At 39.7% G+C, this 25,358-nt stretch overlaps 1 protein-coding gene across 12 annotated transcripts in view; it reads right to left on the bottom strand.

The window, feature by feature from the left end:
* Nucleotides 1–25,358, bottom strand: part of LOC311174500 (transducin-like enhancer protein 4) — a gene marked incomplete at both ends in the record, with an annotated part of 130,982 nt that overhangs the window by 28,646 nt on the left and 76,978 nt on the right. Inside the window, one exon of one of the 12 annotated variants that reach the window (XM_084238947.1) lies at nucleotides 1,964–1,977. The exons of the other annotated variants lie outside the window; for them this stretch is intronic. Coding sequence (XP_084095073.1) covers nucleotides 1,964–1,977 — 14 coding nt within the window. The remainder of the gene's footprint in view (nucleotides 1–1,963; nucleotides 1,978–25,358) is intronic. 12 annotated transcript variants of the gene reach the window in all.

Raw genomic sequence — 25,358 nt, 5'->3', positions numbered from 1 at the left:
AACCTGATCTGCTCATGCATCAATGCTCATACATATGTCTCACTTGTTCCCAGATTATTTTCATTATGTTGAGATTAGAGATAACACATTCCTAAAGGGCATGTGTCTTATTTCTCACCACTTAATATAATGACTGTGACAGTCAGAAAAAGTGGTGTGTGTGGAGTGCGGATGGGGTGTGTTATGTGTGGGCACATGTGAGCTCACCAAAGAAGGAAGGCAGCCTTCTCAAGTGGCAATTTTCAAAGTGATGCAGTGACAAGACTATTCTGAAAAGATATCAAGAGGAAGCAGTGAAAAGAGTAAAACTGAAACAAAGGTCAGAAGAGTGGCCAGGGAGAGACTTGACTGTCCACTCCCCTGCCACTCAAAGGCGAGGCCCACCCTGCAAGGTCAGCACGGAGCTTGATTGCTGGGTCCACTCCCAAAGATATTTATTGTTGCATAAATGTATTGAGGCCACTGATTTTTGTTCTTCATTCTAGATCTGAGTCAGAAAAATCTTCAGCATAAGGAAGACATTTTTCGACCGTCTTTCCACGTCTCTCATCATGTAAACATCAGCTGTCTATGACCAGGGAGAAACAAATCTTTCTCAAATTCGACTACTGAAAAGGCAAGATTTAAATGAATCCTGCCTGGCAAACTAGCTAGTGAAGAATGCAGACATCAGCAGCTTTTCCCATGACCACTCATTTAGAGAATAGTGAACCCTAGGGATCTCTTTGAAATGTTTATCCCCCAAGGAAGTATGTTGCAAAAGGAAAAAAATCCTCAGAATTCTCTTTTTCTAGATGCTAAGTCACCACACCACACACAGATGATGAAAGTAAAAGTCAAATATAGGGCAGATATACTTGTTTAAAAAAGAAATGCTTTATATTGGTTGATTTCTAAGTCACAGGTGACTAGATTTTTATGTAAATTTTTAGTATGTAAAGCAACATAAAGCATTAATACTGGTTTAACAAAGTGACTTCAGTAAACTGAGGAATAAAAACCAATGACATGCAGATACTTAGAGATACAATTCCAAATCATTCCCAAGGAATTATTTCAAGCAGCAGTTTTCACTGGACAACTAGATCTAAGGATGCAAAGGTTTGACAAAATATATAAAACATTGCAAGAACGGGTGGATTCACTACACACATGCCTTGATTACTCTGGTCTAACCAGGAAAGTGTCCCACTGGCCAGGGCCGAGATGTTGCAAGGGAGTCAGTGCATGGTCTACCTTCTCTCCTGCGCCACCAGCCCCTCGCCCTCCCCCACCCTGCAATGGTCATAGGTCAGAGTGCTAATTAGACTGCAGGAGGAGCTATCCCAGAGCTCTGTTCTGTTTGCCATCCCAAGCAACCATGAGCACTGTCTGCTGTTCCTGCCTGACCTTCCCCTCTTCCATACCTCTACCCCTCAACCCCCACCCCTATCCTGCCAGCACCTCTGTCAATACTTTAGTCTTGCTGGTGGCATTACGGGCTAAAGAGGTTGTTGACCCTTATTCTAACATGTCCTTTTAGGTTAATTACTTTTGTATACTTGGTGTACCCAGTGACATTTAATCACTATAGCTCTATCGGGTAAACAGAACAGAATGGAGCCAACTGCAATTTGGCATCAAGCTAAATGGTGCTGTAATAGCAGTGTGCTGAAAATGGACTGGAAGAAAATACTCTCACTCACCACTGAGAAATGAGGTGAATACCATTCGATCAATCACTATTTTATTAAAGAGAATACTAGCTCAGTGCTATGCTTTTGCTATTTAATACTAAATATGGCTTGAAGGACATCCCGCACTTTGTCATGTAAGGATAGTCCATCAAGTGTTTGCTGAATAAATGAAGATAAAAATAACCCAAAGTGTAGGCATAAACATGACTTTTGTAGTATTCTCCCATTCAGTAGGATGTTCCTGTCTGATGTACACACACATCACACAAGTGGCACATAGGAGTCACTGTGGAAGAGTCCACTGCTAACACAGCCAACAGTCTATTTGTCTTGTTAGTCTTTTGGTTTGTAGGGCACAGGAATCTAAAGGCAGAAGACCCCTCAACCTAGTGTGTACAAGAAAGCATGCAAGAGTACAAGATTAAATCAAATGTCATGTCACTTTTGAGCCACTGACAAAATTGACTAAAACAGTCAATCATAGATGTCCTCCTACTGAAAATGGAGACTGGATCAGAGGACACAAGCAGCTGTAACAGAGTAAGTCAGACCATGTCCTCCTACTGAAAATGGAGACTGGATCAGAGGACACAAGCAGCTGTAACAGAGTAAGTCAGACCATGTCCTCCTACTGAAAATGGAGACTGGATCAGAGGACACAAGCAGCTGTAACAGAGTAAGTCAGACCCCGGAGGCAGAGGGTGATAGACAATGGAGAAGGGCTTTCAGGACTAGCTGGGGTGAGTAGAAAAGTGACGCTTTACTCCTCTATCTGAGGAATAACAAAGACTTTGTGAGTCTCCCACTGTGATGCCAAATTCCTCAATTTTAGTTGAAGGTTACTGTGTGTTAGTAAAGGGCTAGACACTGGGAAAACAAAGTAAATATAAAGTACTAGTTCTACAGCCCCAAGGAGTCTAATAGGACAGGGGTGAAAAGGAATCATCACTGGCTCTAGAGCGAGTGCTCTTTTAAACTTCAGCTCCATCACTCATTAGCTGTGCAATTCCAGACAAGTTAAATCCTTGGAGGCCTCAATTTTCATACCTGTAAAATGGAGATAAGGATCTCTGTCCTACAGGGGTGTCATAAAAATCAAATGTGGTAACTATATGAAGTGGCATGCACACTGCTTTTTCTTTCACGCTTTTTCTGAAATATGCCCTATAAACCAATGATTGGCCAAGCCTTTGCAAGCAAACCATCTGCACATCAGGAGGCCCTGAGAGCTGCTGTCAATGTCTCTCTTGGTCTTCCTATGAGTGATGGAAATGGGCAGTGTCTCAAGCCTCGGATGTGGGGGGAAGTCACTTCGACTTGAATCTGAAGCCCAGATTCCAACAATTCGATCACATAATCTCCAGTCCGGACATCCATCTGCCAGCATGTTGTTCTCTCTTCTGAAGTTCTGCTCGTTTTCCTTATTTATAGAACTCACATCAAACACCCCTTCTAGTAATACTTTGAGCTAGGAAGGCAGAGTTTAGACTAGACTTGCAACTTCCAACTTCTCTGGAACTTGACAACTGAGTCTACTCTAAAGTTAGTGAAGCATCAAACTAAAGGGGTAGGAGAAACACAGATATATCCCTTGTTAATAAACATTGTCTGCTACTTAATTGAGTCCTGACTGTACCAGGTACATTACTGGGCCCTGATGCAGAATACAATAGAAAGGGCAGATTAGAACCCTGGCCTCACAGAGCACTCATTCTAATAAAGGAACATAAAAATAAATTGTTATTAATAAAATTAATAAAAAGTGAATAGTAATGTGCAAACGGCAAGTGACAGGGTAGTCAGTGACAGCCTCTCGGAGAGAAGACATTCAGGCTGACACCGAAAGCAGAAGCTCAGTGCCATCCAAGCAAACAGTCGGAAGAATGTTTTGATGGAGGAAGTGCTACACGCACAGACCCTGGAGGGGAAAGCTTGTGGCGATACGGGAGAGGCTGGAGGGAAAGCATGTGAGACAATGTTGAGAGGAAAGAGGTGCCGGACTGTGTAAGGCCCAGCAGGCCAAGGTGAAGCCTGTTTTATTCTATGTCCCTGAGGGAATGCCAAGATGACACACACGTTTTAAAAATCACTCAGGAGATCTTCCAAAAGTTCTATGTTAGAGGGGCCAGAGTCAGAATAAGGTTCTTAAAAGCACTCAAGAACAGAAAAGATTATGCTGCCTAACTTCCAACCTTGGTGACTGAAAATATAAACAACACTAAGTGTATAATAAAAACCCTCCACATATACTAAAATTAAAACAGCAAACGGTCTGGTCTGATGCGGATCATCAAAATTGAGCTTTTATCACTTTTGGTGCCCTTACTTCACTAATGCTGTTAGTGTGGTTTTAGTGGGTTTGCCAGCTAATAGACCTTTGCAGCAGAAGCAGTGGTCCAGGGGGAAATGCTGATGGCTCAGACTGGAGGGGGTGATTGGAAAAGGGGAAAAGAGACCAGAGTATGAGACTTGTTAGAGGTATAACCCAGTGTAACTCACTAACTACAAAAGTGTACACTAAGTAAACATGTATACATGGTTGTCAAGGTGTGTGTGTGTGTGTGTGTGTGTGATTAAAATGAAGTCTAGTTTATTAACACACAGATGTCATCTTCATCAATCTGCAATCTGATGCAGGATCTCACTAGGACTTAGGTGTCCCATGAGAATGCTCCTAACCTTCAGGAGTTCAGGGTCTGCATGGAGCAGATGAACAGAATTCTGCAAGAATATCACACAAGGGGGAAAACAACTGGGAGGTTGAAAACTTCTCATGTAATCAGCTGGAATTAACTTCCCACGATGGTATGCCAGGTGTTTTAGACAGATTACTAGAGAATGAATGCTGATCCTTACTCAAAGGAAGCTGAAAAAGGTAAGACACACACCTGTGAGTGTGTCTCACAGACTGAACTATAAGAGCAGAATGAGATGTTTCAGAAGGGGTGGGGTTTATCCACTGAGCCTTCCAAGGGAGAGGAAGGCCGTGCACTGATTGGAAAGGAAAACTCAGCATTGTTAGGGCCCAAACCTGAGTTGAGGCAATTTCAGGAGTGCGAGGTGGCTAGGCTAAGTTAGGTATGAGATGGCGAAGAGTGAATTGGGGCACGGAGCAGCAAAGACCCCCAAAAGTGTCCTGTCTCTGGGATGGGTTCATAGGCTGGAATGAGACAAACTGCACGGAACAGACATTCAAGAACTGGTAAGTGGTTCCCTGCCCTTACTGCTTGGCTGACCGCCCTGTGGAGCTTTTAGAACAATGCAAGTCAGTGCTCCTTTGGAGGAGCAGGCCTGGACAGTAGTAAAAAGCCCCAGGTGATTCTGAAGTTGTGAACCTGTAACCTAAGGCCCACTGAGGTAAACAGCAGCCAGAGTGACTGTGGTGAATTAGAACTCCTAATCAGCTAGAACTGCCTACCTATTAGCACTAAGTCACCTTCAGCCCTTTCAGAGAGCACAATTAGTTCAGTACTGACATATCTCAGACTTTATCTCCTGGTGGCTGTACCTGTCAGGATGAAACACATCTAACTGGTAAGAAATAATGTATTTCAAAATCATAATCTGGAGTGTGCGAGAGAGAAAACTCAATCACATCACGACCATGTGTCACAAGATGAGGCGAGATGCTCTCTACACATTTCTGAATGCCTGAATATGGTGTTTCCATGCTTTACTCTACAATGCTGACAAAGTGATGTATTTTGAGAGCTATAATTAAAACAATAATCTCAATAAAATGGGCATTATGAGATAATTGGCCATCCTCAGGTATTAAGCAAACTGTGGTGAAAGCCAAGGATACTCAATGCCAAGGTCAATTACAATAATTGCTTATCTGAATTACATTATTGCTATTGTAAACCCTGCTTGATTTAAAACAAACAAACAAACAAAAAAACCAACAAAAATTGACCTAACACACCCACAGGCAAATGACCTGAGAAGGAGCTCTTGTCACTTGACTGCTGGTCACTTAAGGATTTGAATAATCAACTACTCAGGGCCCCATCTCACACCCAATCCCTTTAAAATGTTTCCTCAGCTCTGCAGTCTGAGCTCATTAAGAAAATATGCCTATCTGACATCAGAGGAATGGTTTAGAAGGGCAACATATGGTAACAAATAAGAAAATGGAGTGACTGTAAATGAATAATAAAATTAAGGGTGTACAAGAGAAAAACAAATATCCATTAATCTGTGAGTTGCATTTCCCTCCATCAGCACATTACAGATGTCTTCACTGCCTTTTCCAGAAACTGAGTCTCTCAATTCTGCTAGTTTATAGCTTGTGGAAAGATATGTCACCCTCCACATGCCACTGTCAGCTTGTGTAGATTAACACTCAGACTTAGGCTAAATAACTGATGGTCAACCAGAAAATAGTCAGGAAGAGCTTTGAAGACCAGAAAGGGGAAAACAAAATTTCTGACCTTCCTTTAGCTAATTGGAATGTGTTTGGCAATTGAAGAGTATAAAACTTCTTTTTAAGCTGTGATTAAACATCAAGACTTTGATGTTTTATACGGCATTCTTCCCCACTAATTAACTTCATTAGTGCCGTTAATTACTGGGGTAGAATATCATATAAAACATCAAAGTCTTGATGTTTAGTGTCACCATCAGTTCAACTAAACAGTAATAAAGAAATAATTTCTTAAAGCATATTTATGCAGGCTCAGCACTTCTATTTACAAAGCTCAAATTGTATGATAGGAACATTTTTCAAAATATCCAAAGATGCTGTCCACAGTGTAACTGCACTGACAGCAACAACATACCATTTAATGTAGTGTAATTAAGTGGCCAACAACGCCGCATAAAGTAAAAGAATTGAGACATTTAATCATATTACAGAGATGGTTAAAAACCTATGATTACAGTAAGATGAAGGAATGGGGGAAATCTGAAGCAAAGAGCTACAACAACTACATAACCTTAAGGCTAATTCTAATTATGCATCTGGCAGGGGGCTTAGCTTTAGTCTGAGGGGAAGAAAAGGGGGGTGGGAGGTAAGCTATAAAACAAGAACTGCAGACAGCAAGTCCTTTCAAGCACTCTCAGATGGCACCAAGTGTGCTTTGCCCTTTCCTTTGGAACACAGCGTGCAGGGATGGTAAAGACATTAAAATGCAAGACGAGTGGTAGATGCTCTCAATGTAAAGCTCACAACTAAGGACAAGGCTGGAAAGTTCTCACCTTCAGCTGGGAGAGACCAGAGAAATCAGCTAGGCTTTTGCTATACAAGTGCTATACCAAGAGGAGCACTGTCCCACAGCCTGAGCACTTGTTAGAAATGCAGAATCAAAGGCCTCAGCCCCGATCTCATGCATCAGAACCTACATTTTAATCAACACGTATGCTTTAAAAAGCATACTCTTTGAAAGCTGAAGAACCCAACTGTGCTTGGTGTGACACTAACCCAGGCCCTCGAGGAAGTAAGAAGCAGGGGCAGGCTTGCTGCATCACTTAAGGTTGGATGGAGAGGTCAGTTAGGATTCTGGAGGATGAAAAAAACAAAAGACTATGTAAAAGGTATGTCTGCAGCAACTTCTTCAGAACTGTGAATGTTATAAAGAATATGAGTTCCACAAGGGCAGATAATTCTTTGTCCCTTTTACCACAAGATCCCCCGGAGTCCAAGTACAATGTCTGTGCCTATACTTGGTGAGCCAAGTTAAGTGATGAGCAAAGAGAATTTAAAAAAAATTAAAAGCACTTAACAGAGAACAGTTTTGTGGCTTATTATACGTCTCTGCTTACTGTATTTAGCATTATATAGCAATTACCACACTGATGGTGAGACAAAATGAACATAGATAAACTTGACTCGTGGGAGCTCGATTAGTTTCCTAGGTCTGCTGTAACAAATTCCCACAAATCAGGTGGCTTAAAACAACAGGAATTTATTCTCTCACAGCTCTGGAGGCTAGGAATACCTGGGATGAAGGTGTTGGCTCCCTAGCCTCTTTCAATCTCTGGTGCTTGCTGAACAATCCTCAGCACTAACTCCAATCTCTGTGCCTGTCTTTGCATGGCCTTCTCTTTCCCAGTTTATGTACTTCTCTGCCCCTATTTCCACTTCCAGAAAGGGTGACAAGGTCCCTGAGATGTCTCAGCAACTCTCCTTCTAGATGACTTTCTTACCAACCTCCACATGGCCTTAATATCAAGGTACAGGCACTGGCTTTATAAAAACTAGGATCTCCATACAAAAGTTCTCCAATCCACTTATTTTCAGGCTCTTGCTCATCTCATATTGGACTTACTAAGGAATTCAACCTGTAACATTTCTTTAAAGGACATTATTTACAAAACGATGATCTTGACCCTCTCCCAGACATGCTCTGACTCAATATTTGGAGTGAGGGACGCAGCAGACAAGATGTGACAGAGCTACAAAAACACTCCTCATGCAATAATATGTGCTCCCTTGAGACACAGGGCAACTGCGTTGAGGATGAACTAAGAAAATATGAGCTTTTTCCTTTTTAAAAAAAGAAAAACCTTTAAAAGATTATTACTATGCCTAAATAATGTGACTGATAACATCAGTTTTCTAATTACTTGGAAGTCAATATCTGAAAATCAATACAGTCTCAATCATGACGTAACTTCTGACTCAAGTACTTGTGGGGTAAGTGATAAGCAAACTCAAGACATTTTTAATTCATGTCAAACAGTTAGAAAACCGATAATCATGCTCTCTTACATCCTAATATTCTGCCAAGTAGTTAAGTGTGACAACTGACATTCAGACATATGACCTACTGTTCCATTGAAATAGTTATCTTTGGGTATTTTGTGACGACCATTCTTGTGATTTAAGCACTCCATAATAAAATCTATTTTTCATTTTGTTTTTGTTTAGGAAAGGTTTCAATAATCCCCCTGCAACAGTGCTCTGGCAAATGCTCTTAAATTATGTAATTTACCAGATTCAACTCTGCTGGTACAATCACTTTCAAAGAAGATGGCTATAATACATTATCATTATAGCCATACAATCCAAGTTGAATTTTCCTTGGCTGAATTCCTAACATTTTAATGCTGAAATTGATGTTTTAAAAACATCATGTGAAGGGTTTTTAAATACCATACATGCCCAAGCTCTTCATTTTAAATGCTTTAGAAATGAGCTTGCATAAACAGAAAAAAAAAATCTGTTCTCTAATCTAGCATTAAGCATATTTTAAAGAACAACAGGCATGTTTCCAAACAAACTACTGCAGTATACAAATTACCCAGCAGGGATGAGGATAACAATGCTTCTTATGTGGGTTTAGAACCCAGAGAAAGCTGACATTTCATCAAAGTTGTCTTGGAAACAATATTCTTTGTATTATTTAAAACATGAGAGGTGCATGTTTGGGTGTGGGCTATTTCTTGCAAAGCAGTCAAGTTGTGAGGCTGCCAGGGTTCTAGGGATGTGGAATGGGAATGTGTGACACTGAACTCAAGCAAGGCACTGGAGAGAACATGGGACCACCATCACTCACATGCCAGGCCACAATCTGGGCCCCAGTTTTCCTTTACTGTAGGACAACTGTGTACACTTAACTGTAAAAGTTGCCATAATACCTTATATCTTCTTGTAAAAACTAGGATCTCCAACAAGGAATGGAGTTTGGTAGTGGACTGTGTTACTCAAGCTAGACTTGATCATGGGGCTTGCTTTGACCAGGGGTACAGTAGCAAATTTGATGTAAAGAGAGGCTCTCTTGGACTCTGGCACTGCCAAAGGAACAAAGCTTTGTCTAACCTTCTGGAGAAATACAGAGATATGTGGGTTACTTCAGCCAGGTTACCCAAGCTGAAGAAATTTTAGATCACAGCTGAATGTGGACACATAAGTTCAGCCAAGATCAACTAAGCCCAGCCAGGTAAAAGGACTTCCCCTGTAGCCAATACGAAATTACAGTTTTTATTTTCTACCACCAAGTTTTGGAAAGGTTTATTACATAGCAATTACTAACTGATAATAACCATTTAACTGAGAACATATACTATAGAAATAAATGTTCCTAACCCCTTTTTGAGCTATCCATATCACGAATAGATGAAAATAACATAAAGCACGCTCATTTCTTTCTGGTTCTCTGTCTTATGATTTCTAATACTTTAAGAAATAATTGAACATATGTATAAATGGCAAATTATAAATTCATTATTGCTTCACCAATACCAACTGACATTTGAAAAGCACTCTATTTTCATATCATTTCCACATATCATATTTGTCCTCCCTAAAATTCTGTTAGGACAGTATTATCATGTTAGCAATGAGCAAACAGAATTCTAGCAAGATTAAGTGACTGCTTAAGGTAACTCAGATAAAGAGAGGTAAAGTTGGTATTAAATATAGGGCTTCCAACCCTGGACCTCAAGTGATTTTTACTAATACCCTGACACAAAAGGAGAATAAGACAAGGTCTTTATTAATTCATTGAGTGAAAAGGTAAGATATAAAAACTGTATATTGATGTTGCTGAAATAACAGAAGAAATACAGAAAGGTTCACAGTGCAAATCCTTAACTAGCTAGATATTCCAGGAATTCATAACTTAGATATTCATCTTTTTAAACATAATCTCTTTTAAGCAATGACTATTTCCCTAAGTCAATATTTTTGAAATAATTCTCAGTATTCAAATTGTGTACATTATTTTGTGAATCAGAGGAATTTTGAAGATATACAAACCGCATAACTTCATAAAATTAATCAGGACAGATACTATGGAAACTGTTTAACTGGTTTTCTCTACATTTGATTTTGAAAATAATTCTTGACGTCATGCTTATACTCAGCTTAATTCTATCTTAATCTGTTTTCACTTAATTTTCTCCTATTATTTAGGCAATAAAAAATATAACTTAGGGTTATCATATTACAAAAAAGATTATCACCTAAGCTTAGAATAATGACCCCGGGACCTGCAGGTTCTTGAAGACAAAGGAAGATAAGAAAAAAGAGGGAAGAATTCATCTTAAAGAGTTTGCTTAAAGAGCTGGCAAACTTTGGGGCCCCCCCTGGTGGTGCAGCGGTCCAGCACTGGGCTGCAAGGCTGCCCGCAGTCTCTGCAGCTCTGGTTCGTTCCCTGGCCGCCAGCAAAGGTCCCACAGGAAAAAAAAAAAAAAAAAAAAAGAGTTGGCAAACTTCTCTGTAAAGAGAGACTTTTCAGGCCATGTAGTTCTTAAGATCTCTCTTGCATATTCTTTGTTTACAACCGTTAAAAGTTTCAAAACCAATCTTAGCTCATAGGCCATTAAAAACAACATAATATACACTTGGCCTGTGGGCCACAGTTTGCCCACCCTCTCACTGACAGAGCTGCAAGACATTGTGAAGTATTTCTACACCTTTTATAATCTAAAATTTTTAATCACCACACCAATCCTACCAAGTTTCCAGCATTCTCTTTTTAGAGTGCACGCAATAGGTTCCAAGAGAAAAAAAGAGCTGAGAGTCTTCATGATCTGACCTGCAACTGCAAGTAAGTCTCTTTGCCATTATGAGATGCTGAACATTTTGATCTTCTTGATTTCAAAGGCAGGGCAAAGGTCGTAAGTTGTCATTTGACCACTTCAGTTATCCGTCAACTCAGTTACATGGCTTAACTAGGCATGCCTATGCCTAGAACACTGGATGGGAAAGAGCAGACTAACTGGTTTTGGAGACAAATGGACTAAAGTTGTCTGAACATTCTTTCCTCCCTTCATTGATTTACTCAAGAGTGTAACCCTGAAAGAATTCAGGAATGTTCAAAGCCTAAAGGCCAAGGTCTTTGCCCTCAAAGAGTTCTGTCCATGGAGAAGGTGTAGATAAGATAAGCATACAAGATCCAAGGCTGTACTTAGAGAATGCATGTCAGGAAATCTTTCTGGGCCAAATACGGCAGAAGTAACTCAGTATTTTGGGAATCTGAGAAAGGCAATATGATATATTTACTGTAGCAGGGTCTAGTATATACCCCATAATCACATATTAATATTTCTATGAGAATTCAGTTTTACTAAATGAAATGCAAAAAAAAAAAAAAATCTATTTTCAGAGCTTAGAATTTCAGTTTGTGACCAAATTTTATCTTTCTCTTTAAAATCACATCACTAAATATCTGTGACTATGTAGCTAGAAAGCAAAGCGCTTTCAGAAGGGCCACCTTAATGTGGACAATATATCTCCAAATTCCTAATAGCACTTGCTCTAACACCCCATAATAAGACAACTAGAGATCTTTTTACCTTCTCGGATGTATATTTCATCACATTACAAGTAAAGAGTCTGTGCCCAACTGACCCTTGTTTCTGCAACAGCATCCTGCATGAAGCCAGCCCTCTATCAAAATCTTACAATATGTATATTTTCATTTGTATACCTAAACATGAAAAACAAAATATAAGTTTCAGTGTATTGGAAGATGGGAAAATTCCTTTCACCAAAAGTATATCCAAGACTCATTCTAATTAACCAAATCATAATTTCCCCCAGACTGAATCTTAATATTAAGATGTGGGAAACAAGTTTACTCCAAATACTTCGGTGTTAATAGTGAAAGAAGGGAAAGGGACCTGACCAAGGTCTTATTAGAAAGAGGCTGAGCTATGGCTACTGGAAATCTGCATGTGGTTTCCAATTCAAAATTGCAATGAAATTCTGCTGATAAATAAGAATGTTTACCATCCTAACAGGATGTACAAAGATTAAAGTCTACATGTTATTTTTGGCCTTACTACATTAAGCTCACAAAGTCAGAATTACTAGAAAACAAAGATCCTCATTATCAAAAAGGCAGGTCCCACACATAGCCTGATGAAGCTTATTACCTCTGGAACTAAGCATCCTAGAGTGTTGGTAAGGCTGTGCACTATTTCTTTTCAGCCTCAATTCATTTAATTCCCAGTACAGTTAACATAATTCCTACTATTTTCGAGACACAGACACTGTATACCATATTAACATAGATGTGAAATTAGTGAAAAAACTTAACAGTTCAGAAACTTGGCAGTTGTGAGGATGCCACATCTTAGAACTTCTGGTACAGTTAAGATGAAATAGAAGTTTTTTCAAGAGAGGAAAATAAAAAGTTATGACCATGACTATCACTGGTTATACATAAGCTTAAAATACCCAAGTGTCTTACAAAAAGCTTAGGAAATAACTATACAACAGTTTATATGATTATCCAGTTAAAAGAAATTTTTTAAAAAGTTCCTACCATGTCACTTGTTTCTGCTATTATCAAAGTCCACTACTCACAAGTAACTGAAATTAGCATTCTGAAAGAAAAGGAAAGGCTGCCCTGTAAGGAGACATGGCATGGAAAGCACAGGGACCCAAGGGTGGTCCACAACACGGGCTCCAAATGCTCCACAGGTCTAGCTACTACTGTTATTTCCACAGTGGGTGCATTTTCAAAAGGACAGAAAGGCATCATGAAGATGCCACAAACTAAACTCTAGGTGCTACAACTTCTAGCATGCAAACAGTATTCAATCTGAATTCACCAGAATATCATTTTGAATACATGACACTAGTACTTTCTGAGAACTGACTAGATGCTAAGACACTATGCAAAGTACTTTACGCACATTTTTACATACTGTCTTACTTAATCTTCTAATAACCCAATGAGATGAATAATGCTTACTACCGTTATTATCAAGAATCTTATTGGGAAAAATAACTTGCTAATAAGAATGATCTGAACCTACATCTAGCCAATTCCAATTCTACTCTCTTTTCAAAGTGATACTGCTGTTTGATTCATGGCTAAAAACCATCATTCTCACACATATTGGGGGTGGGGAGGACCTACCCTCAATTACATGAAGTAAATTAAAACACAGAGCACAAGTCTTTGATTTACATGTCAGACAGCTTCAACAAATTAGAATACTTGAATGTACAGGAGAGTAACACCCAGCTCCACCAACAAACATTGGAGCTTTTAAATTGTAAAATAATGCTATGAAATGTTAAGCAAATAAAATACTTCACAGGATTTAACATATACTATATACCATAAACTCATGCAATCTGATGAGAAATCCAAGGATGGGAGAGGCTAGAGGGCACCTCCAAGGCCAGATGATGACAGTTGACCTCCTGAATCCCATTCTGGTGCTCCTTTCTACCTTATCCTTAAATTGGATATTTTTTCTTTCTACGCATTGCATTTTAAGAAATAATAAAACACAGTCAATGAGTTAGACTACTGCATCAAAATAGTTTTGGTAAGAAAAGCAATTATTTATTTTATCTATTGTACCCTTTGCTAGAAGGACCTTGGGGAGCAAAAACAGTGAAGAACCCCATTCATTAGAGTATCTATAAACAAACATCAGTGGCAATTAACAAATCATCAAAAATGGCAGTAGTATAAAATGAGCATAAAATAGTGTTCTCTTACTGCCACTCTAGCAGGGCAATCTAGTTTAAGCATCTTGCATGATGGCCTGTGATCTAATTAGATCAAAGTGGCTGGGTACAGCACTCTAAAACACCATCTCTCTCACACCTCTCTTTCCTACCCTAATGTAAAGCTGAGAATTATGTTTAAAAGAGAAGCAAAATGACTAAGGGTGGCATTGACAGTGCTTAGTAAATGGAAGAGGGATCCTGAAAATGACTAAGCCCCTCCCACCCCCAGTCACAAACAGCTGCTAAGGGCTAGACTCTGGGTTTACAGAATAGTCTGATACCATGCTTTATTATCGTTTTATGTAAGTGTGGTTTGTTAAATGCAGAATAATGAGATTTAATTCCTATGTCTTAATTCCTTTCCAAGTGGATTTACAAATTGGCACAAAAATGCTTTTGTCAAGCCACTGGCCCTAATTTGGTATTCTAGAAGTATAAATCCCCATCTATGTAGTCTTCAACATTAATTCTTCAAGCTATTTTCAACAAATTGATATAGCACTGGAATCAAGCATTCATCCATCTGTGACTCCCACCCAACTATCTTTGCTGTTCTACCCCAAAGGTCATCCTCCTTTGGAGAAGAAATGTTGCAGCAGAGGGAGAGAATAGGAGAACTGGAATGGAAAACTCAGAAAAGTCCAAAGGGGCCTCTTGATTATGAAATGCAGTGGTCCCTCCTCAATCGACATCATAAATCTCCAAAAGTCAGTTGATGAGAAGAGCAGCCAAAACACTGAAACCATTTGTTCATTGATTAAGGAAGAACAACAAGCATAAATAGATTTAAAAATTACAGATTATCACAGACATTTAAGTTAGGAAGTATTTATGACTAAATACAGTTAGTGGTTATATGTGTATGTGTATGTGTGTGTGTTTGTGTGTATATATATATATATATATATATATATATATATATAAAATCTTTCTCCATGAAAAATGAAAATGACAGCAAACTATAAAAACCAAATTAGGGAATTCTATTACTATAAGACTGTTCCTATTAACCTCCAGCAAATGGATGAGGCTACAAGTTAAACTCTTTGTCAGATTTTTCATCTGCATAAATTTTAATTAATCAGATAACAGATTCTGAACTGAAAGAGGAGGAGGATACATCTGCTGGATATGAGAAATTTAACACAAAAACACACACTGAACTGTGAGTGATGACATTCCAAAACGCTGTAAAATAAAAATGGCCTTGAATCACCATTTTGAAGTTTCAGAAAACATTAAGTATTAGACACAGGCCTCTAACCCTAGTGAAAAGCTTATACCCTAAGCTTTACATGACATGTATGTCACACAGATCACAGAACACATCACAACAGTGTCATTACAGATACAAAGTCAGAACCTATTTAGTTTGGATTTCCCTGCATTTGTCACAAACAAGGGAGGTAGCTCATAGTGGCAGGCACTTTGCAGGGTCTCCTCATACATATCTCTAATTCTCATACTTATCCTACACTGAGTACGGTACTTCCAGATGAGCTTTAAATTGATCCTAGTGTAGAGATGAAGAGGATGGGCTCTAGAGACAAATTTGGTCCTAAGCAGCTCCTCCGAGAGGCTATCTTCTGAGAGACTGTGGGCTGTTTGTACTAAACAGAAGGATGGCTTATAAGGACTCGGCTAATACAGAATGCATCCAAAATGCTTTTTTATTTCTTTTCATTATTAATGTTCAAGGCACAAAGCTAGCTGGTGGTAGAGCTGTCTCCAGAATCCATGGCAGCGGCCACAAAGCACGCGTTTTTCACTCTGCAGTTAGTAGTCTTCTGGTGATTTCCATAGACATGGAGAGAAGTAATAGATGATCTCTAATACCCAGGACAGAAGCTTGACACATGTGTCATGAGAGGGATGAGAAAAGGTAAAGGCGGTTAAGAGAAGATTCCAGGGTGATGAGCCCAGGGATAATCACAGGCAAGAGCCACCAACTAGGACTACCAGGCCACAGGCAGAAACTTCTCACAAGTGACGATGACCATTCACTATCACTGTGTCTGGTTTCACCTTTACTACATTTGAGCAAGCTGTGGCCTGTGGTTTTGGTACAGACAATGAGTAAAATGTAAGTTATGCTACTACTGTAATTTTTTTAAGGAGAAAGTTATACATGAAAAACTTTCTAGATATCAAACTAAAATATGCAAAGCAGGGAATCAGTCAGCAGCCTTTCACTTGGGGTAGATTCCTCCAAAGAAAACAAATACTTCAAAAGGACCAGAAAACAAATGGAAACTACACTTAATAATAATGGTAATAAGTCAACAATTACTCATAATATATTCCCAATGTAGACAGATGTTTTTGAAATGACTTAATGCCAATTCACACAGATGGATTCAGGAGGTAAGTAAATCATAAAGGAAAAGACAACCCACATTATTTTGCTATGATGAAACTGGACTACCTTCAATATTGTTTTAAATAAGTAGGCTATTGGTTGGGGTCTAGAAAATGTTTGCTCATAGGGATATTTTTGTTGTAATGATATTTACTATAATCAGATTTGATTTGTACATCTCCCAAAACAAATGTTGTGACAACCATAAAAAAATTTCAGGATCTCAGGCCAAACAAAACCAGCTCTTTAATAATTTCATTCCTTATAGGATGCAAAGACTGTATGATTCTCTCTGATATTTATTCTGAATATTTCAATGATATATCCTCCACATTTTTGAAAGCTAAAGACATATAATTTATAGCAGGGTTTCTGAAATTGTGCCCTTTTCACTGGTTGCTGGCATTTAAAGCATGTTTTCACACATCTTGCAATGTTCTAAAGACTATCCAAATTGATTGGAATTACATTTTAGAAGCATTTTTAATTGAGTCCCTGGGTTGAGAGTGTGCTACACTCCACCTGCCCTGACTCACATTTGTTTCTTTAACAGAACTCTAATTGTAACTAGAAAAAGTTTTATCTTTCGTAGGGTATCTGAGCTAGGGAAATATATGTGCCTTTACCTTATCTTTTAAAATAAATCTCAACAAAGAAACAGTGTTCAGTTTTGATAACCAGGGTAATGTGAATTCCTCTTGATCAAATTCCAAACTGGAGCCAAGAAGCACAAGGGTAACAAAGCCTCAAGTATTCTCAAGCACAGTAGGCCCTTCCTTTAAAGCGTTCTTGGGCCTTGGGTGGAGATACAACTTTTCTAAGAAACTTGTGGTAATTGGTAAGGAGGGCCACCCCAAATACAGTCTGATGGTTCCCAGGTATTGTGTCTCACAGTAAACACATCATCCAAGGAGATGGCTCCAAACATCCAGATGAGGGAATTCTCTAGAAAACTGTCATTTGAAAAGCTAACTTCAAAAGTCTTGTCAGACAGGCCCTGGCAGTGGGGAGTTGAGGTGCCCCTGACTGCCCGCCACGGGTTGGGGGGGGGGGGGACACTTGGCTATGTCAGCAGCCTTCTCATGAGGGCAAGCAGCATCCTGTACCCATCCATTTCCTTTTGTTATTTCTACAAAGGAAATATGGAATTCGCTAGAATCCTGTTATGATTTTTTGAGTAATACGAATTTATATATTCTGGGCATCCTCTCCCCACAATGGGAGGGGTCTCTTATTTTATAAACTCTATGTAGCAAAGCACTTATCACTGAAAGGGAAGACACCAAAAAATAATCAAATAAATGTAAAATACATTTCAATGGCCAAGGAAGCACAGAACAATAGGAAATCTTCCAGACTGACAACTGTATAGAGAAACTGAGGGTAGTTCCTCTACTGAAAATACATCAACCAGCCGAATTATCTCCTGCATCAGAGCACAGGCAATAGAACTGCTGGCTCAGCAGACCCGAGAGCATCATTTCAATGCCTCATGCCCTCAGCAAATGGACACATGTCAGGGCTGGCGTGTGGTCCCCTCAGTGTCCATGCAACACGAGACCTAACCTTCCACTAACTAGATGGCTGGTCTGCCTCTTGGGACCACTATGAGAGAACTCTTCTCAACATTCACCTTTACAAGAGCACTTCTCAAACAGGGATGACGGTAAGTCCTTAGCCTCCCCAACCTGGACCCAGGCCAGTCACACCCCCAGCACCTTGGTTGCTTTAAATAATCTTTTCCCCTCAGTTGTACCCCTTGTCAAAGCCCACACCAAGACTGACTCTTGTTACCTCATGAGATTCCTCTGTTAACTCAGCCTGAAGAAAAGGAGCTGCAAATAAATCAGTATTACAGTGCAGGGATGTGTGTTCCTTTCCCAAACAGCCAACCTTATTGACAGGGATTAGGTGTATGAGTAGTAAAATAATGAAAAGCAGCGAGAGTCTCTCCTGCTCGACAAGCATCTACTGGGTATACTCCCTTTCCCCACACAATTAGAGGAATGCTGGAAGTGTTGTGGTTTACAGCACTGGAGGGAGAAGTCCATTTTACAGATAATCTGACATGAAAATAAAAGAAACCCTCCACAAAGCACCAGGTAAATCATGGGACCACAGTCCTGAGGCCTCTCCTTGAAATCTTGCAGGGTAGTTAGCAGCTTCTCCTATCAGCAGAAGCATGGTGGGAGAAATGTCTTTTAAAACCAGATTCAGGCTGACAGGACCCCACAAGGTCCTCCCTGCTAAGTCTCCAATTTCACCTATTACGAGTGGCAAGTGGTTTTTGCTGTAAAATACATAGAAGTCATGTTCTCCGTCAAGGCTGAACTATCCCAAAACGCAAAATCCCCTTTGGAATTAAATATGTGTTCAGATCAGCTAAAGTTAATTCTCAACCATCTGCACGTACAAGATCCATTTTGTAGATCTTTATGCAGCAAAATTTTAATCCCAGAATAATTTTCCCCACAGCCTGGCACATTTCTAGTTTACTTCTTTCTGCTGTCAGTCTGGTGTTTGCTTATGTGATACAAGTTAATTTAAATATTAAACCCCAAAAGAATAAACGAAACCAAGATATCCAATTGTCCACAGTGTGCACTAAAAAAAATTACTAACATTGTGATTCATTGAGCATCTACTAAGTGACAGGGACCTTTGAAAATTTACCATTAACATCCTGTTACAGTAAACAGAACATGAGAAGCAGCATGCCCTAAGTCACAAGGCAGGTAAATGTCAGAAGGCAGCGTCTGAACCCATCTGACTCTGGGGAGCTTGAGCTGCTAACCAGCTCCCCTGCACTGCCTTTCACCTGTGGGCTGGCTAGAGTTCACAGTGTGTCACACGCCCAGATGTGGACAGGCCCCAACACAAGCCAGCTTCCCAACATTAAGAAATGTGGTTTAAAGAGTATATAAAGAGCCACCTTGAGTCACCCTTTACAGGGTGTTATTTTAGCTTTAAGAGCACAGCAAACATGAGTCTGTGCGAGCAGTGGGAAAGGAGGAGGAGGAAGACCGAGGCCCATTTGTGTGTAAAACAGACATCTTCCAAAATATGTTTACCCTTATGGCCTGGCCACTGCCTGAGGGGTGCAGTGTACACTAATCTGTTTGTGTTGGCCTAAGTCAATTTCTCTTTAACTCATTCCTTTCACTTATGAGCCTTTTATTGTGTTTTTGCCCAGGGTCTCTCATAATTTCGTAGTCATGCTGAGTCACGTCTGTAGTCTTGATCTCTCTTTTCCTTTTCTACCTTGTTAACAGTGATAAACTTCATACTTTATTTTCTTTTCATGTTTTTTAACCTATATGATTTCCCCACTTCCTCCCTTTGAGGAGTAAACCCAGGAGAAAACATCAACTCAGTTTCTTCAGGGGTTTCTTCCTTATGAACTTCAGATGCAGGTCCCTATGCTTGGATTATCTAGAATCGAAAAAAGCAAAATGTTGCCTGAGTGGAAACAGGGGTGGGAGAGTGGAACCCTCGCACATATCTTTGCATTTCTTTTAGCAAATTGCAGGCCAGTCATGTAATGAGCACCTCCATTTATATGTACCAAAAAAGTCACCTCCCACATCCCAAGTGGTCACTAATCTGTAGGGCTAAAGATGCTACAAAAACAAAAACACTAACAATCTACCACTCCCACTTTCTATACAAATGCAAGTAAATTCATTCTTTCCCACTATAACTCGTTAAGATTTGTGATATGAGGTACTGGAACCAAAGAACAAATACACAAAGGTACGATCCATTGTTTTTGTCACCAAAAGAGGGGAGGGTAGCAGAGAAGAAGCCAATGGATGAGGCAGGAGAACAGAATACATAAAAGACAGCACCAGCTTCTTTCTGGGTGAGGAAATACCAACAAAAGGTCTAACTGGTGGTGTGCCCAGAGTACTTCAGACCAAAACTGAAGAGTAAGCACAAAGACGTGGCTTAGGTTTCCTGACCACGCAAATGCACTTTTAGTTGACATCTCAATTACCACTGAAATGCACTGTATGTGTGTGTGTTGGTGGTGGGGGGTAGGGGTCATTTTAACTTCCTAAATATCACTTCTGTTTATCCTTGCTCATGTTTTATGAAGGTTTTTCTGGCTCACTATATCCTTTACTTGACAGGGACGGTAAACGCTGATATACATCTACCATACTGTGGTAAGTTTTGCTGGTTAGACAACTCCCATAGATGGATTTAGATGGATTCTTCAGAGAGATCGTTCTGAGGCCAACCCATGTCCACTGGCCATCTGTGCACAGAAAACAAATTCTGCAGCCTTTTGAATCAATACTCAAAGGGAACTTAACTTTGCGACATTTTAAAGGAGAAATGTGCATACAATCCTCAACCAGGAGGACTTTATATTTTGGTCTGTGATAGGGAAAATATATGCACAAATGAAGCCTGAGGAAGACTAAATGCAAAATGAAATCATCGAGCAGAAGGACAGCAGCTTCTCCTACACTCAATCATTTTCAGTCACACTATGTTGTCCAGTAACCTGCATTGATAATTCCTCATGAATAAAATGCCAGCATTATCATCTGCAGCTATGTTGTTGACATGCTTTTGCTATTTCACTAAAAATACCATTAATTTTCTGGCTTCACAACAGCTGAGCTACACCCCATTTGAATATACAAAAGAGTATTTTGTTTAAACCAAATTAAAAGCGTTCCAGTAAATGACTTCCATTTTGCTAGCTATACTATTTTAGCATATACGGTTTTTCTTAATTCTCTCTACCCCTCAACGTCATGCCTGTCATCTCCCCAATCCAAAATACTTCCACTATTAAAAATGTTTTTTTTATGTTTGGGTGGGAGAATCCAGAAACCATGTATTTCTGTTATAGCATTCCTGGCCAGAGACACCTGAAAGGCGTGAGTACAGTGTGGCTTTCTTAAGGTTGTAAGACATGGTGGCCTCCATAACTCTCTGACCTCTGCGAGCCAAGGTACATAAACAGGAAACTCTTTTTTCAGTTTGATATCTGGAAACAGACACACACGCACACACCTTCCATCTCCCATCTAGATAAATTCTGACATCCCCCATTTAAGTCAGAATGAAAACCACCACTCCTGCCAAGCCCTCCTGGCATCTCACCACTTTATTTGTTCCCATTTGTATCTAATGCTTTTGTCAACAGTTCAACAAAAGTCAAAGCAAACAACCCACTGCAAACACTGGGGGTAACAGCAACAAGCATGAATCCTTCACAATTATCCAGCCCAGCTGCTCAGAGCTCGTCAGGGCTGCTTTCATTTACAACAATGTCAACAAAGGGCTGAAACCCAGTAACTAGATGGGTCAATATGGCCACTGTATACCCTCTGGAGCAGGAAACGCTGTGCTCCTCCTTCGCTGCTTCTGCAAACATGTAGAATAATTCAGTCAAATGGACAAGTGCTTGTCAAATCATTTGTTATGTGAATTATTCAACAACTTTCCACGTAAGCTACTAAACAGGGCTCTTCAAATATTTCTGCCGCACTTCCAGTGGCTGACTGCAGAAGCGCATGAAAGGAACAAAAGCAGATGAAAACAGAAATCGTGACCCGAGTTAGTTCCCAGTGGTAATCGCTAGTCTAAGAAAGCAGAGTCTTTACAAGGAATCCTTTTAGGTGGAACTCTTGCCTGACATTGTCACTACAGGCCCAAGCTTTACTATAGACCAGACCGAGGGTGGGGCTGACAGGAGAGCCATTTGACTCAGCCATTTGCTACAACCCAGGACCGTGCTGCTCAACTCTCTTACCTTTTTCAACTTTGAAACGTTCTCCCTGCCTTTCGCAAGCTCTGCCAATAGGTGCAATATGCACTTACGATTTTTAATGGAGCATTTAAAAAGCATAGTTAGACCTGTATAAACAAGCTACAAAGTAGAGTTTAGAAGTGCCTGTTCCTAAAAATTGAATTTTAGAACACCAATTCCAATTTCGCTGACATTTATTTAAGAAAGAAATGCTTTGAGATGTACCCATTCCAAATTCCCATTGCTTTTTCCTTGTTCTCAAGTATATGGCTTGTGAAATCATACACAAACTAACTGGCAAGAGGGGGCCCATTCCCTGGGGCTCAGGCCCTTATCTAAATGAGGCATCCTGAGGCCACCAAGTAAACACACCCACACAAACCCTCTTCCTACCATCTCTAGACCATGAAATGGTACCCAGGAAACTGAAATTCCCCACCCAAAGGCCCTTTGCCCAACCTCAGGTTTAGAACAGTTCTCTTCCTGGGCCCACCAAGGGGTAGACAAGGCAGTGGCTTGAGCATACCGACACCTAATGGCAGCCACAGGGTACAATGAAGGTCTGAAGGGACACAGTGTCTACAAGAAAATATTCCAGGGCCTATATGTTTCCAGCAATGAATCCCAAAGGGCCTGAGAATTTTTAATTCAAGCCAAGTGTCTCAGATCATGAAGGGTATATTTATTAACTGGAGTTACAACTTTTAACAACTTGGACATAGGGTATAAAGAAGGCTTGGATTTCTACTCCTTTCTAAACTCCACAAATGTTAGCAGTAGGTCCATCATATATACAGTCTTTGGTAATTCCATTTTTTGAGACCACTCCCATTAATCAAATATTGAACTGCAATATTATGTATAAGGAAGCCATGTGAAAATTTTTACCTTCAAAGACTTTTTGCTTTCAACTGAATCACATATCCACAGCATTGAAAGTAGTGACTTTCTTTCTTAAATACTTTAAAAACATGGGAGGAGTTAAAAACAAAACTCAAGGATTACTACAGTTTGCCTGGCTACTCCATATAAGTAGGAATAAAATATAGGAACATTAGAGACCTTTTCCCTTCTAGATTATATGTGTTCTCTTGCCTCGTAGTGTTCTTCAAATACCCAGGTCATGAAATTACTGCTTTTTAACATACTTTGTCAAACACTGATAAAAAGAAACAGTAGAAATTCAAATTTATTTTCTCATTGCCACTTATGACTACAGGATTTTTCACTTCTTGACCTTGTGTGTCTACGAATTTTTAGTTTTTGACACAAAAAATTGTGCTTAAAAAACACAACTTCATAATTCTACTTCCATTTAATTCTACTTCCATTATTTAGATCTCTAAATAATTCCTACAACTTTCGTAATTCTGAGTTTCGCTTCAAATAACAATGAGAAAGTTGATTAAGTTTAAAAATATTCTTAAGAAAACATCAGCACTGAAATGAGGTTATATATTGAGAAAAGCAACAGAAAACGTTTAAATATGAGAAATGATATGAAAAGCAAGTAAGGGGGTTCAAATACCTGCAAAAGTCAAATAATCATATTTTAGCTCAAATGGCTAATGACTTTGCGGATTCCTACAAAACACTATCTGAATGCAAGCAAAAGCACCATCAATATTGGGAGTCTAAAGAATGCTGCCACCGGCAGTGCTGGCAGTGTCTGCTAAAGGTCTATGTTTGCATGTATTTGCACATCAGCCCTGACAGCTTCCAGGGAAGACTAGTCTTCCAACCATCATGAACTAGTTTTACATACACATTTTAAATGAATTCTGGATTAACCAGAAGCTCAGAGAAATGAAGAACTATCCATTCATATATTTGATTCTACTCAGAAGGCAGTATAGCTCAGTTCCATAATTAAATAGGAGTTGAGGGAAAGGGCTGTATATAAGCGTTAAGGAAAAGGATTATATCTAATATTGAATGCTTACTATGCCTCCCCCTCCCTGCAAGGCCCAAGACACACTACAGGCCTATTTGGCATCTGGCTGCCCAATCAACACCTACCAGTTAACATTAAATATTTTATTTATGTAAATGTCCCTCAATATTTGTAACAACCAAGCAAATCAAATGGACTAACACGCAGAACAGACTTTTGTCATAATACATTTATTATGGAAATTTCTCATCTAAATATTAAACAGACTACAGCCACCAAGAGACATTTCGTGTGGAATGTTCTTTCACATTTCCTCAGAAAGGCAAAACTGAGCTCCTAAGGAATGATGGGAGAGGATAAACACCGTATAAGGAGAAAAAGATGGAAGAAAATAGCAGGAAATTAAAAATGACAAGGATGACCAAAACAGTTTACAAGTGAGCACCTGGCCCTACCAGGAAGAAATGTGCACAGAGTCTGAGGGAAGGGTGCTGGCTTGAAAATGGAGGTAGAGGTGATGGGGGATGGAAAAAAGAAAGAAGTTAAAACAATGGGGAGGGGCAAGTCAGAAACTAACCTAAGCACTGTTCCTGGATGCTTCTCTACTTAGTCATAGTTTGCTCTATTCTCCCAAGGGCAAAAATGTTACTAGTTTAAAATTCCCTAAATAAGGTCAGAGTAGGTTATTACCAGATTTTATCATCAGAATAGATTTTAGCCTAAGCAACCAATTCTGCAGCCTTCTATCAAGCTAGCCAATATGGCTTGCTTATGCAATGTGGGCCAAGGGGTGAGCCTAGGCGTAGGAGCAAGGGTGTGAAACAGAAAACAATTCATGTCCTATAGACTAGTATAAACCCAAGCGATTATTTCAATTTTCTCCAAAGATTATTTTTTTCAGGGCAGCCCAATAAACGCAATAATGTCCAGATTTACTAGAAAAATTTTTATTCATTTCCCCATGCACCAGAAAGTAAGCTAATAACGTCCCACTGAGAGTGCTGTCAGGCCAAATCCCTCCAGTGCTGAATGCACTACCAGGATAAATCTTCCTTCACTTTCCATTCCACCATCCACTTTAGGGCAAGACCCTGAGGACTGCTCCGGATTACCCCTCTGCACACAGTGTCACAGGCACAAGCCCGAGTGGCCCAATCAGTGCCAAGAAAAGAACAAACTAAAAAAGATTAATTCACAGATGTTCATGCATTTCACATACACTGTGCCCCATGGTCTGT

Source organism: Talpa europaea (genome assembly GCF_964194135.1).
Source record: "Talpa europaea genome assembly, chromosome: 7".
NCBI classification, from domain to species: domain Eukaryota; kingdom Metazoa; phylum Chordata; class Mammalia; order Eulipotyphla; family Talpidae; genus Talpa; species Talpa europaea.
This window is presented reverse-complemented; position numbering and strand designations above follow the sequence as displayed.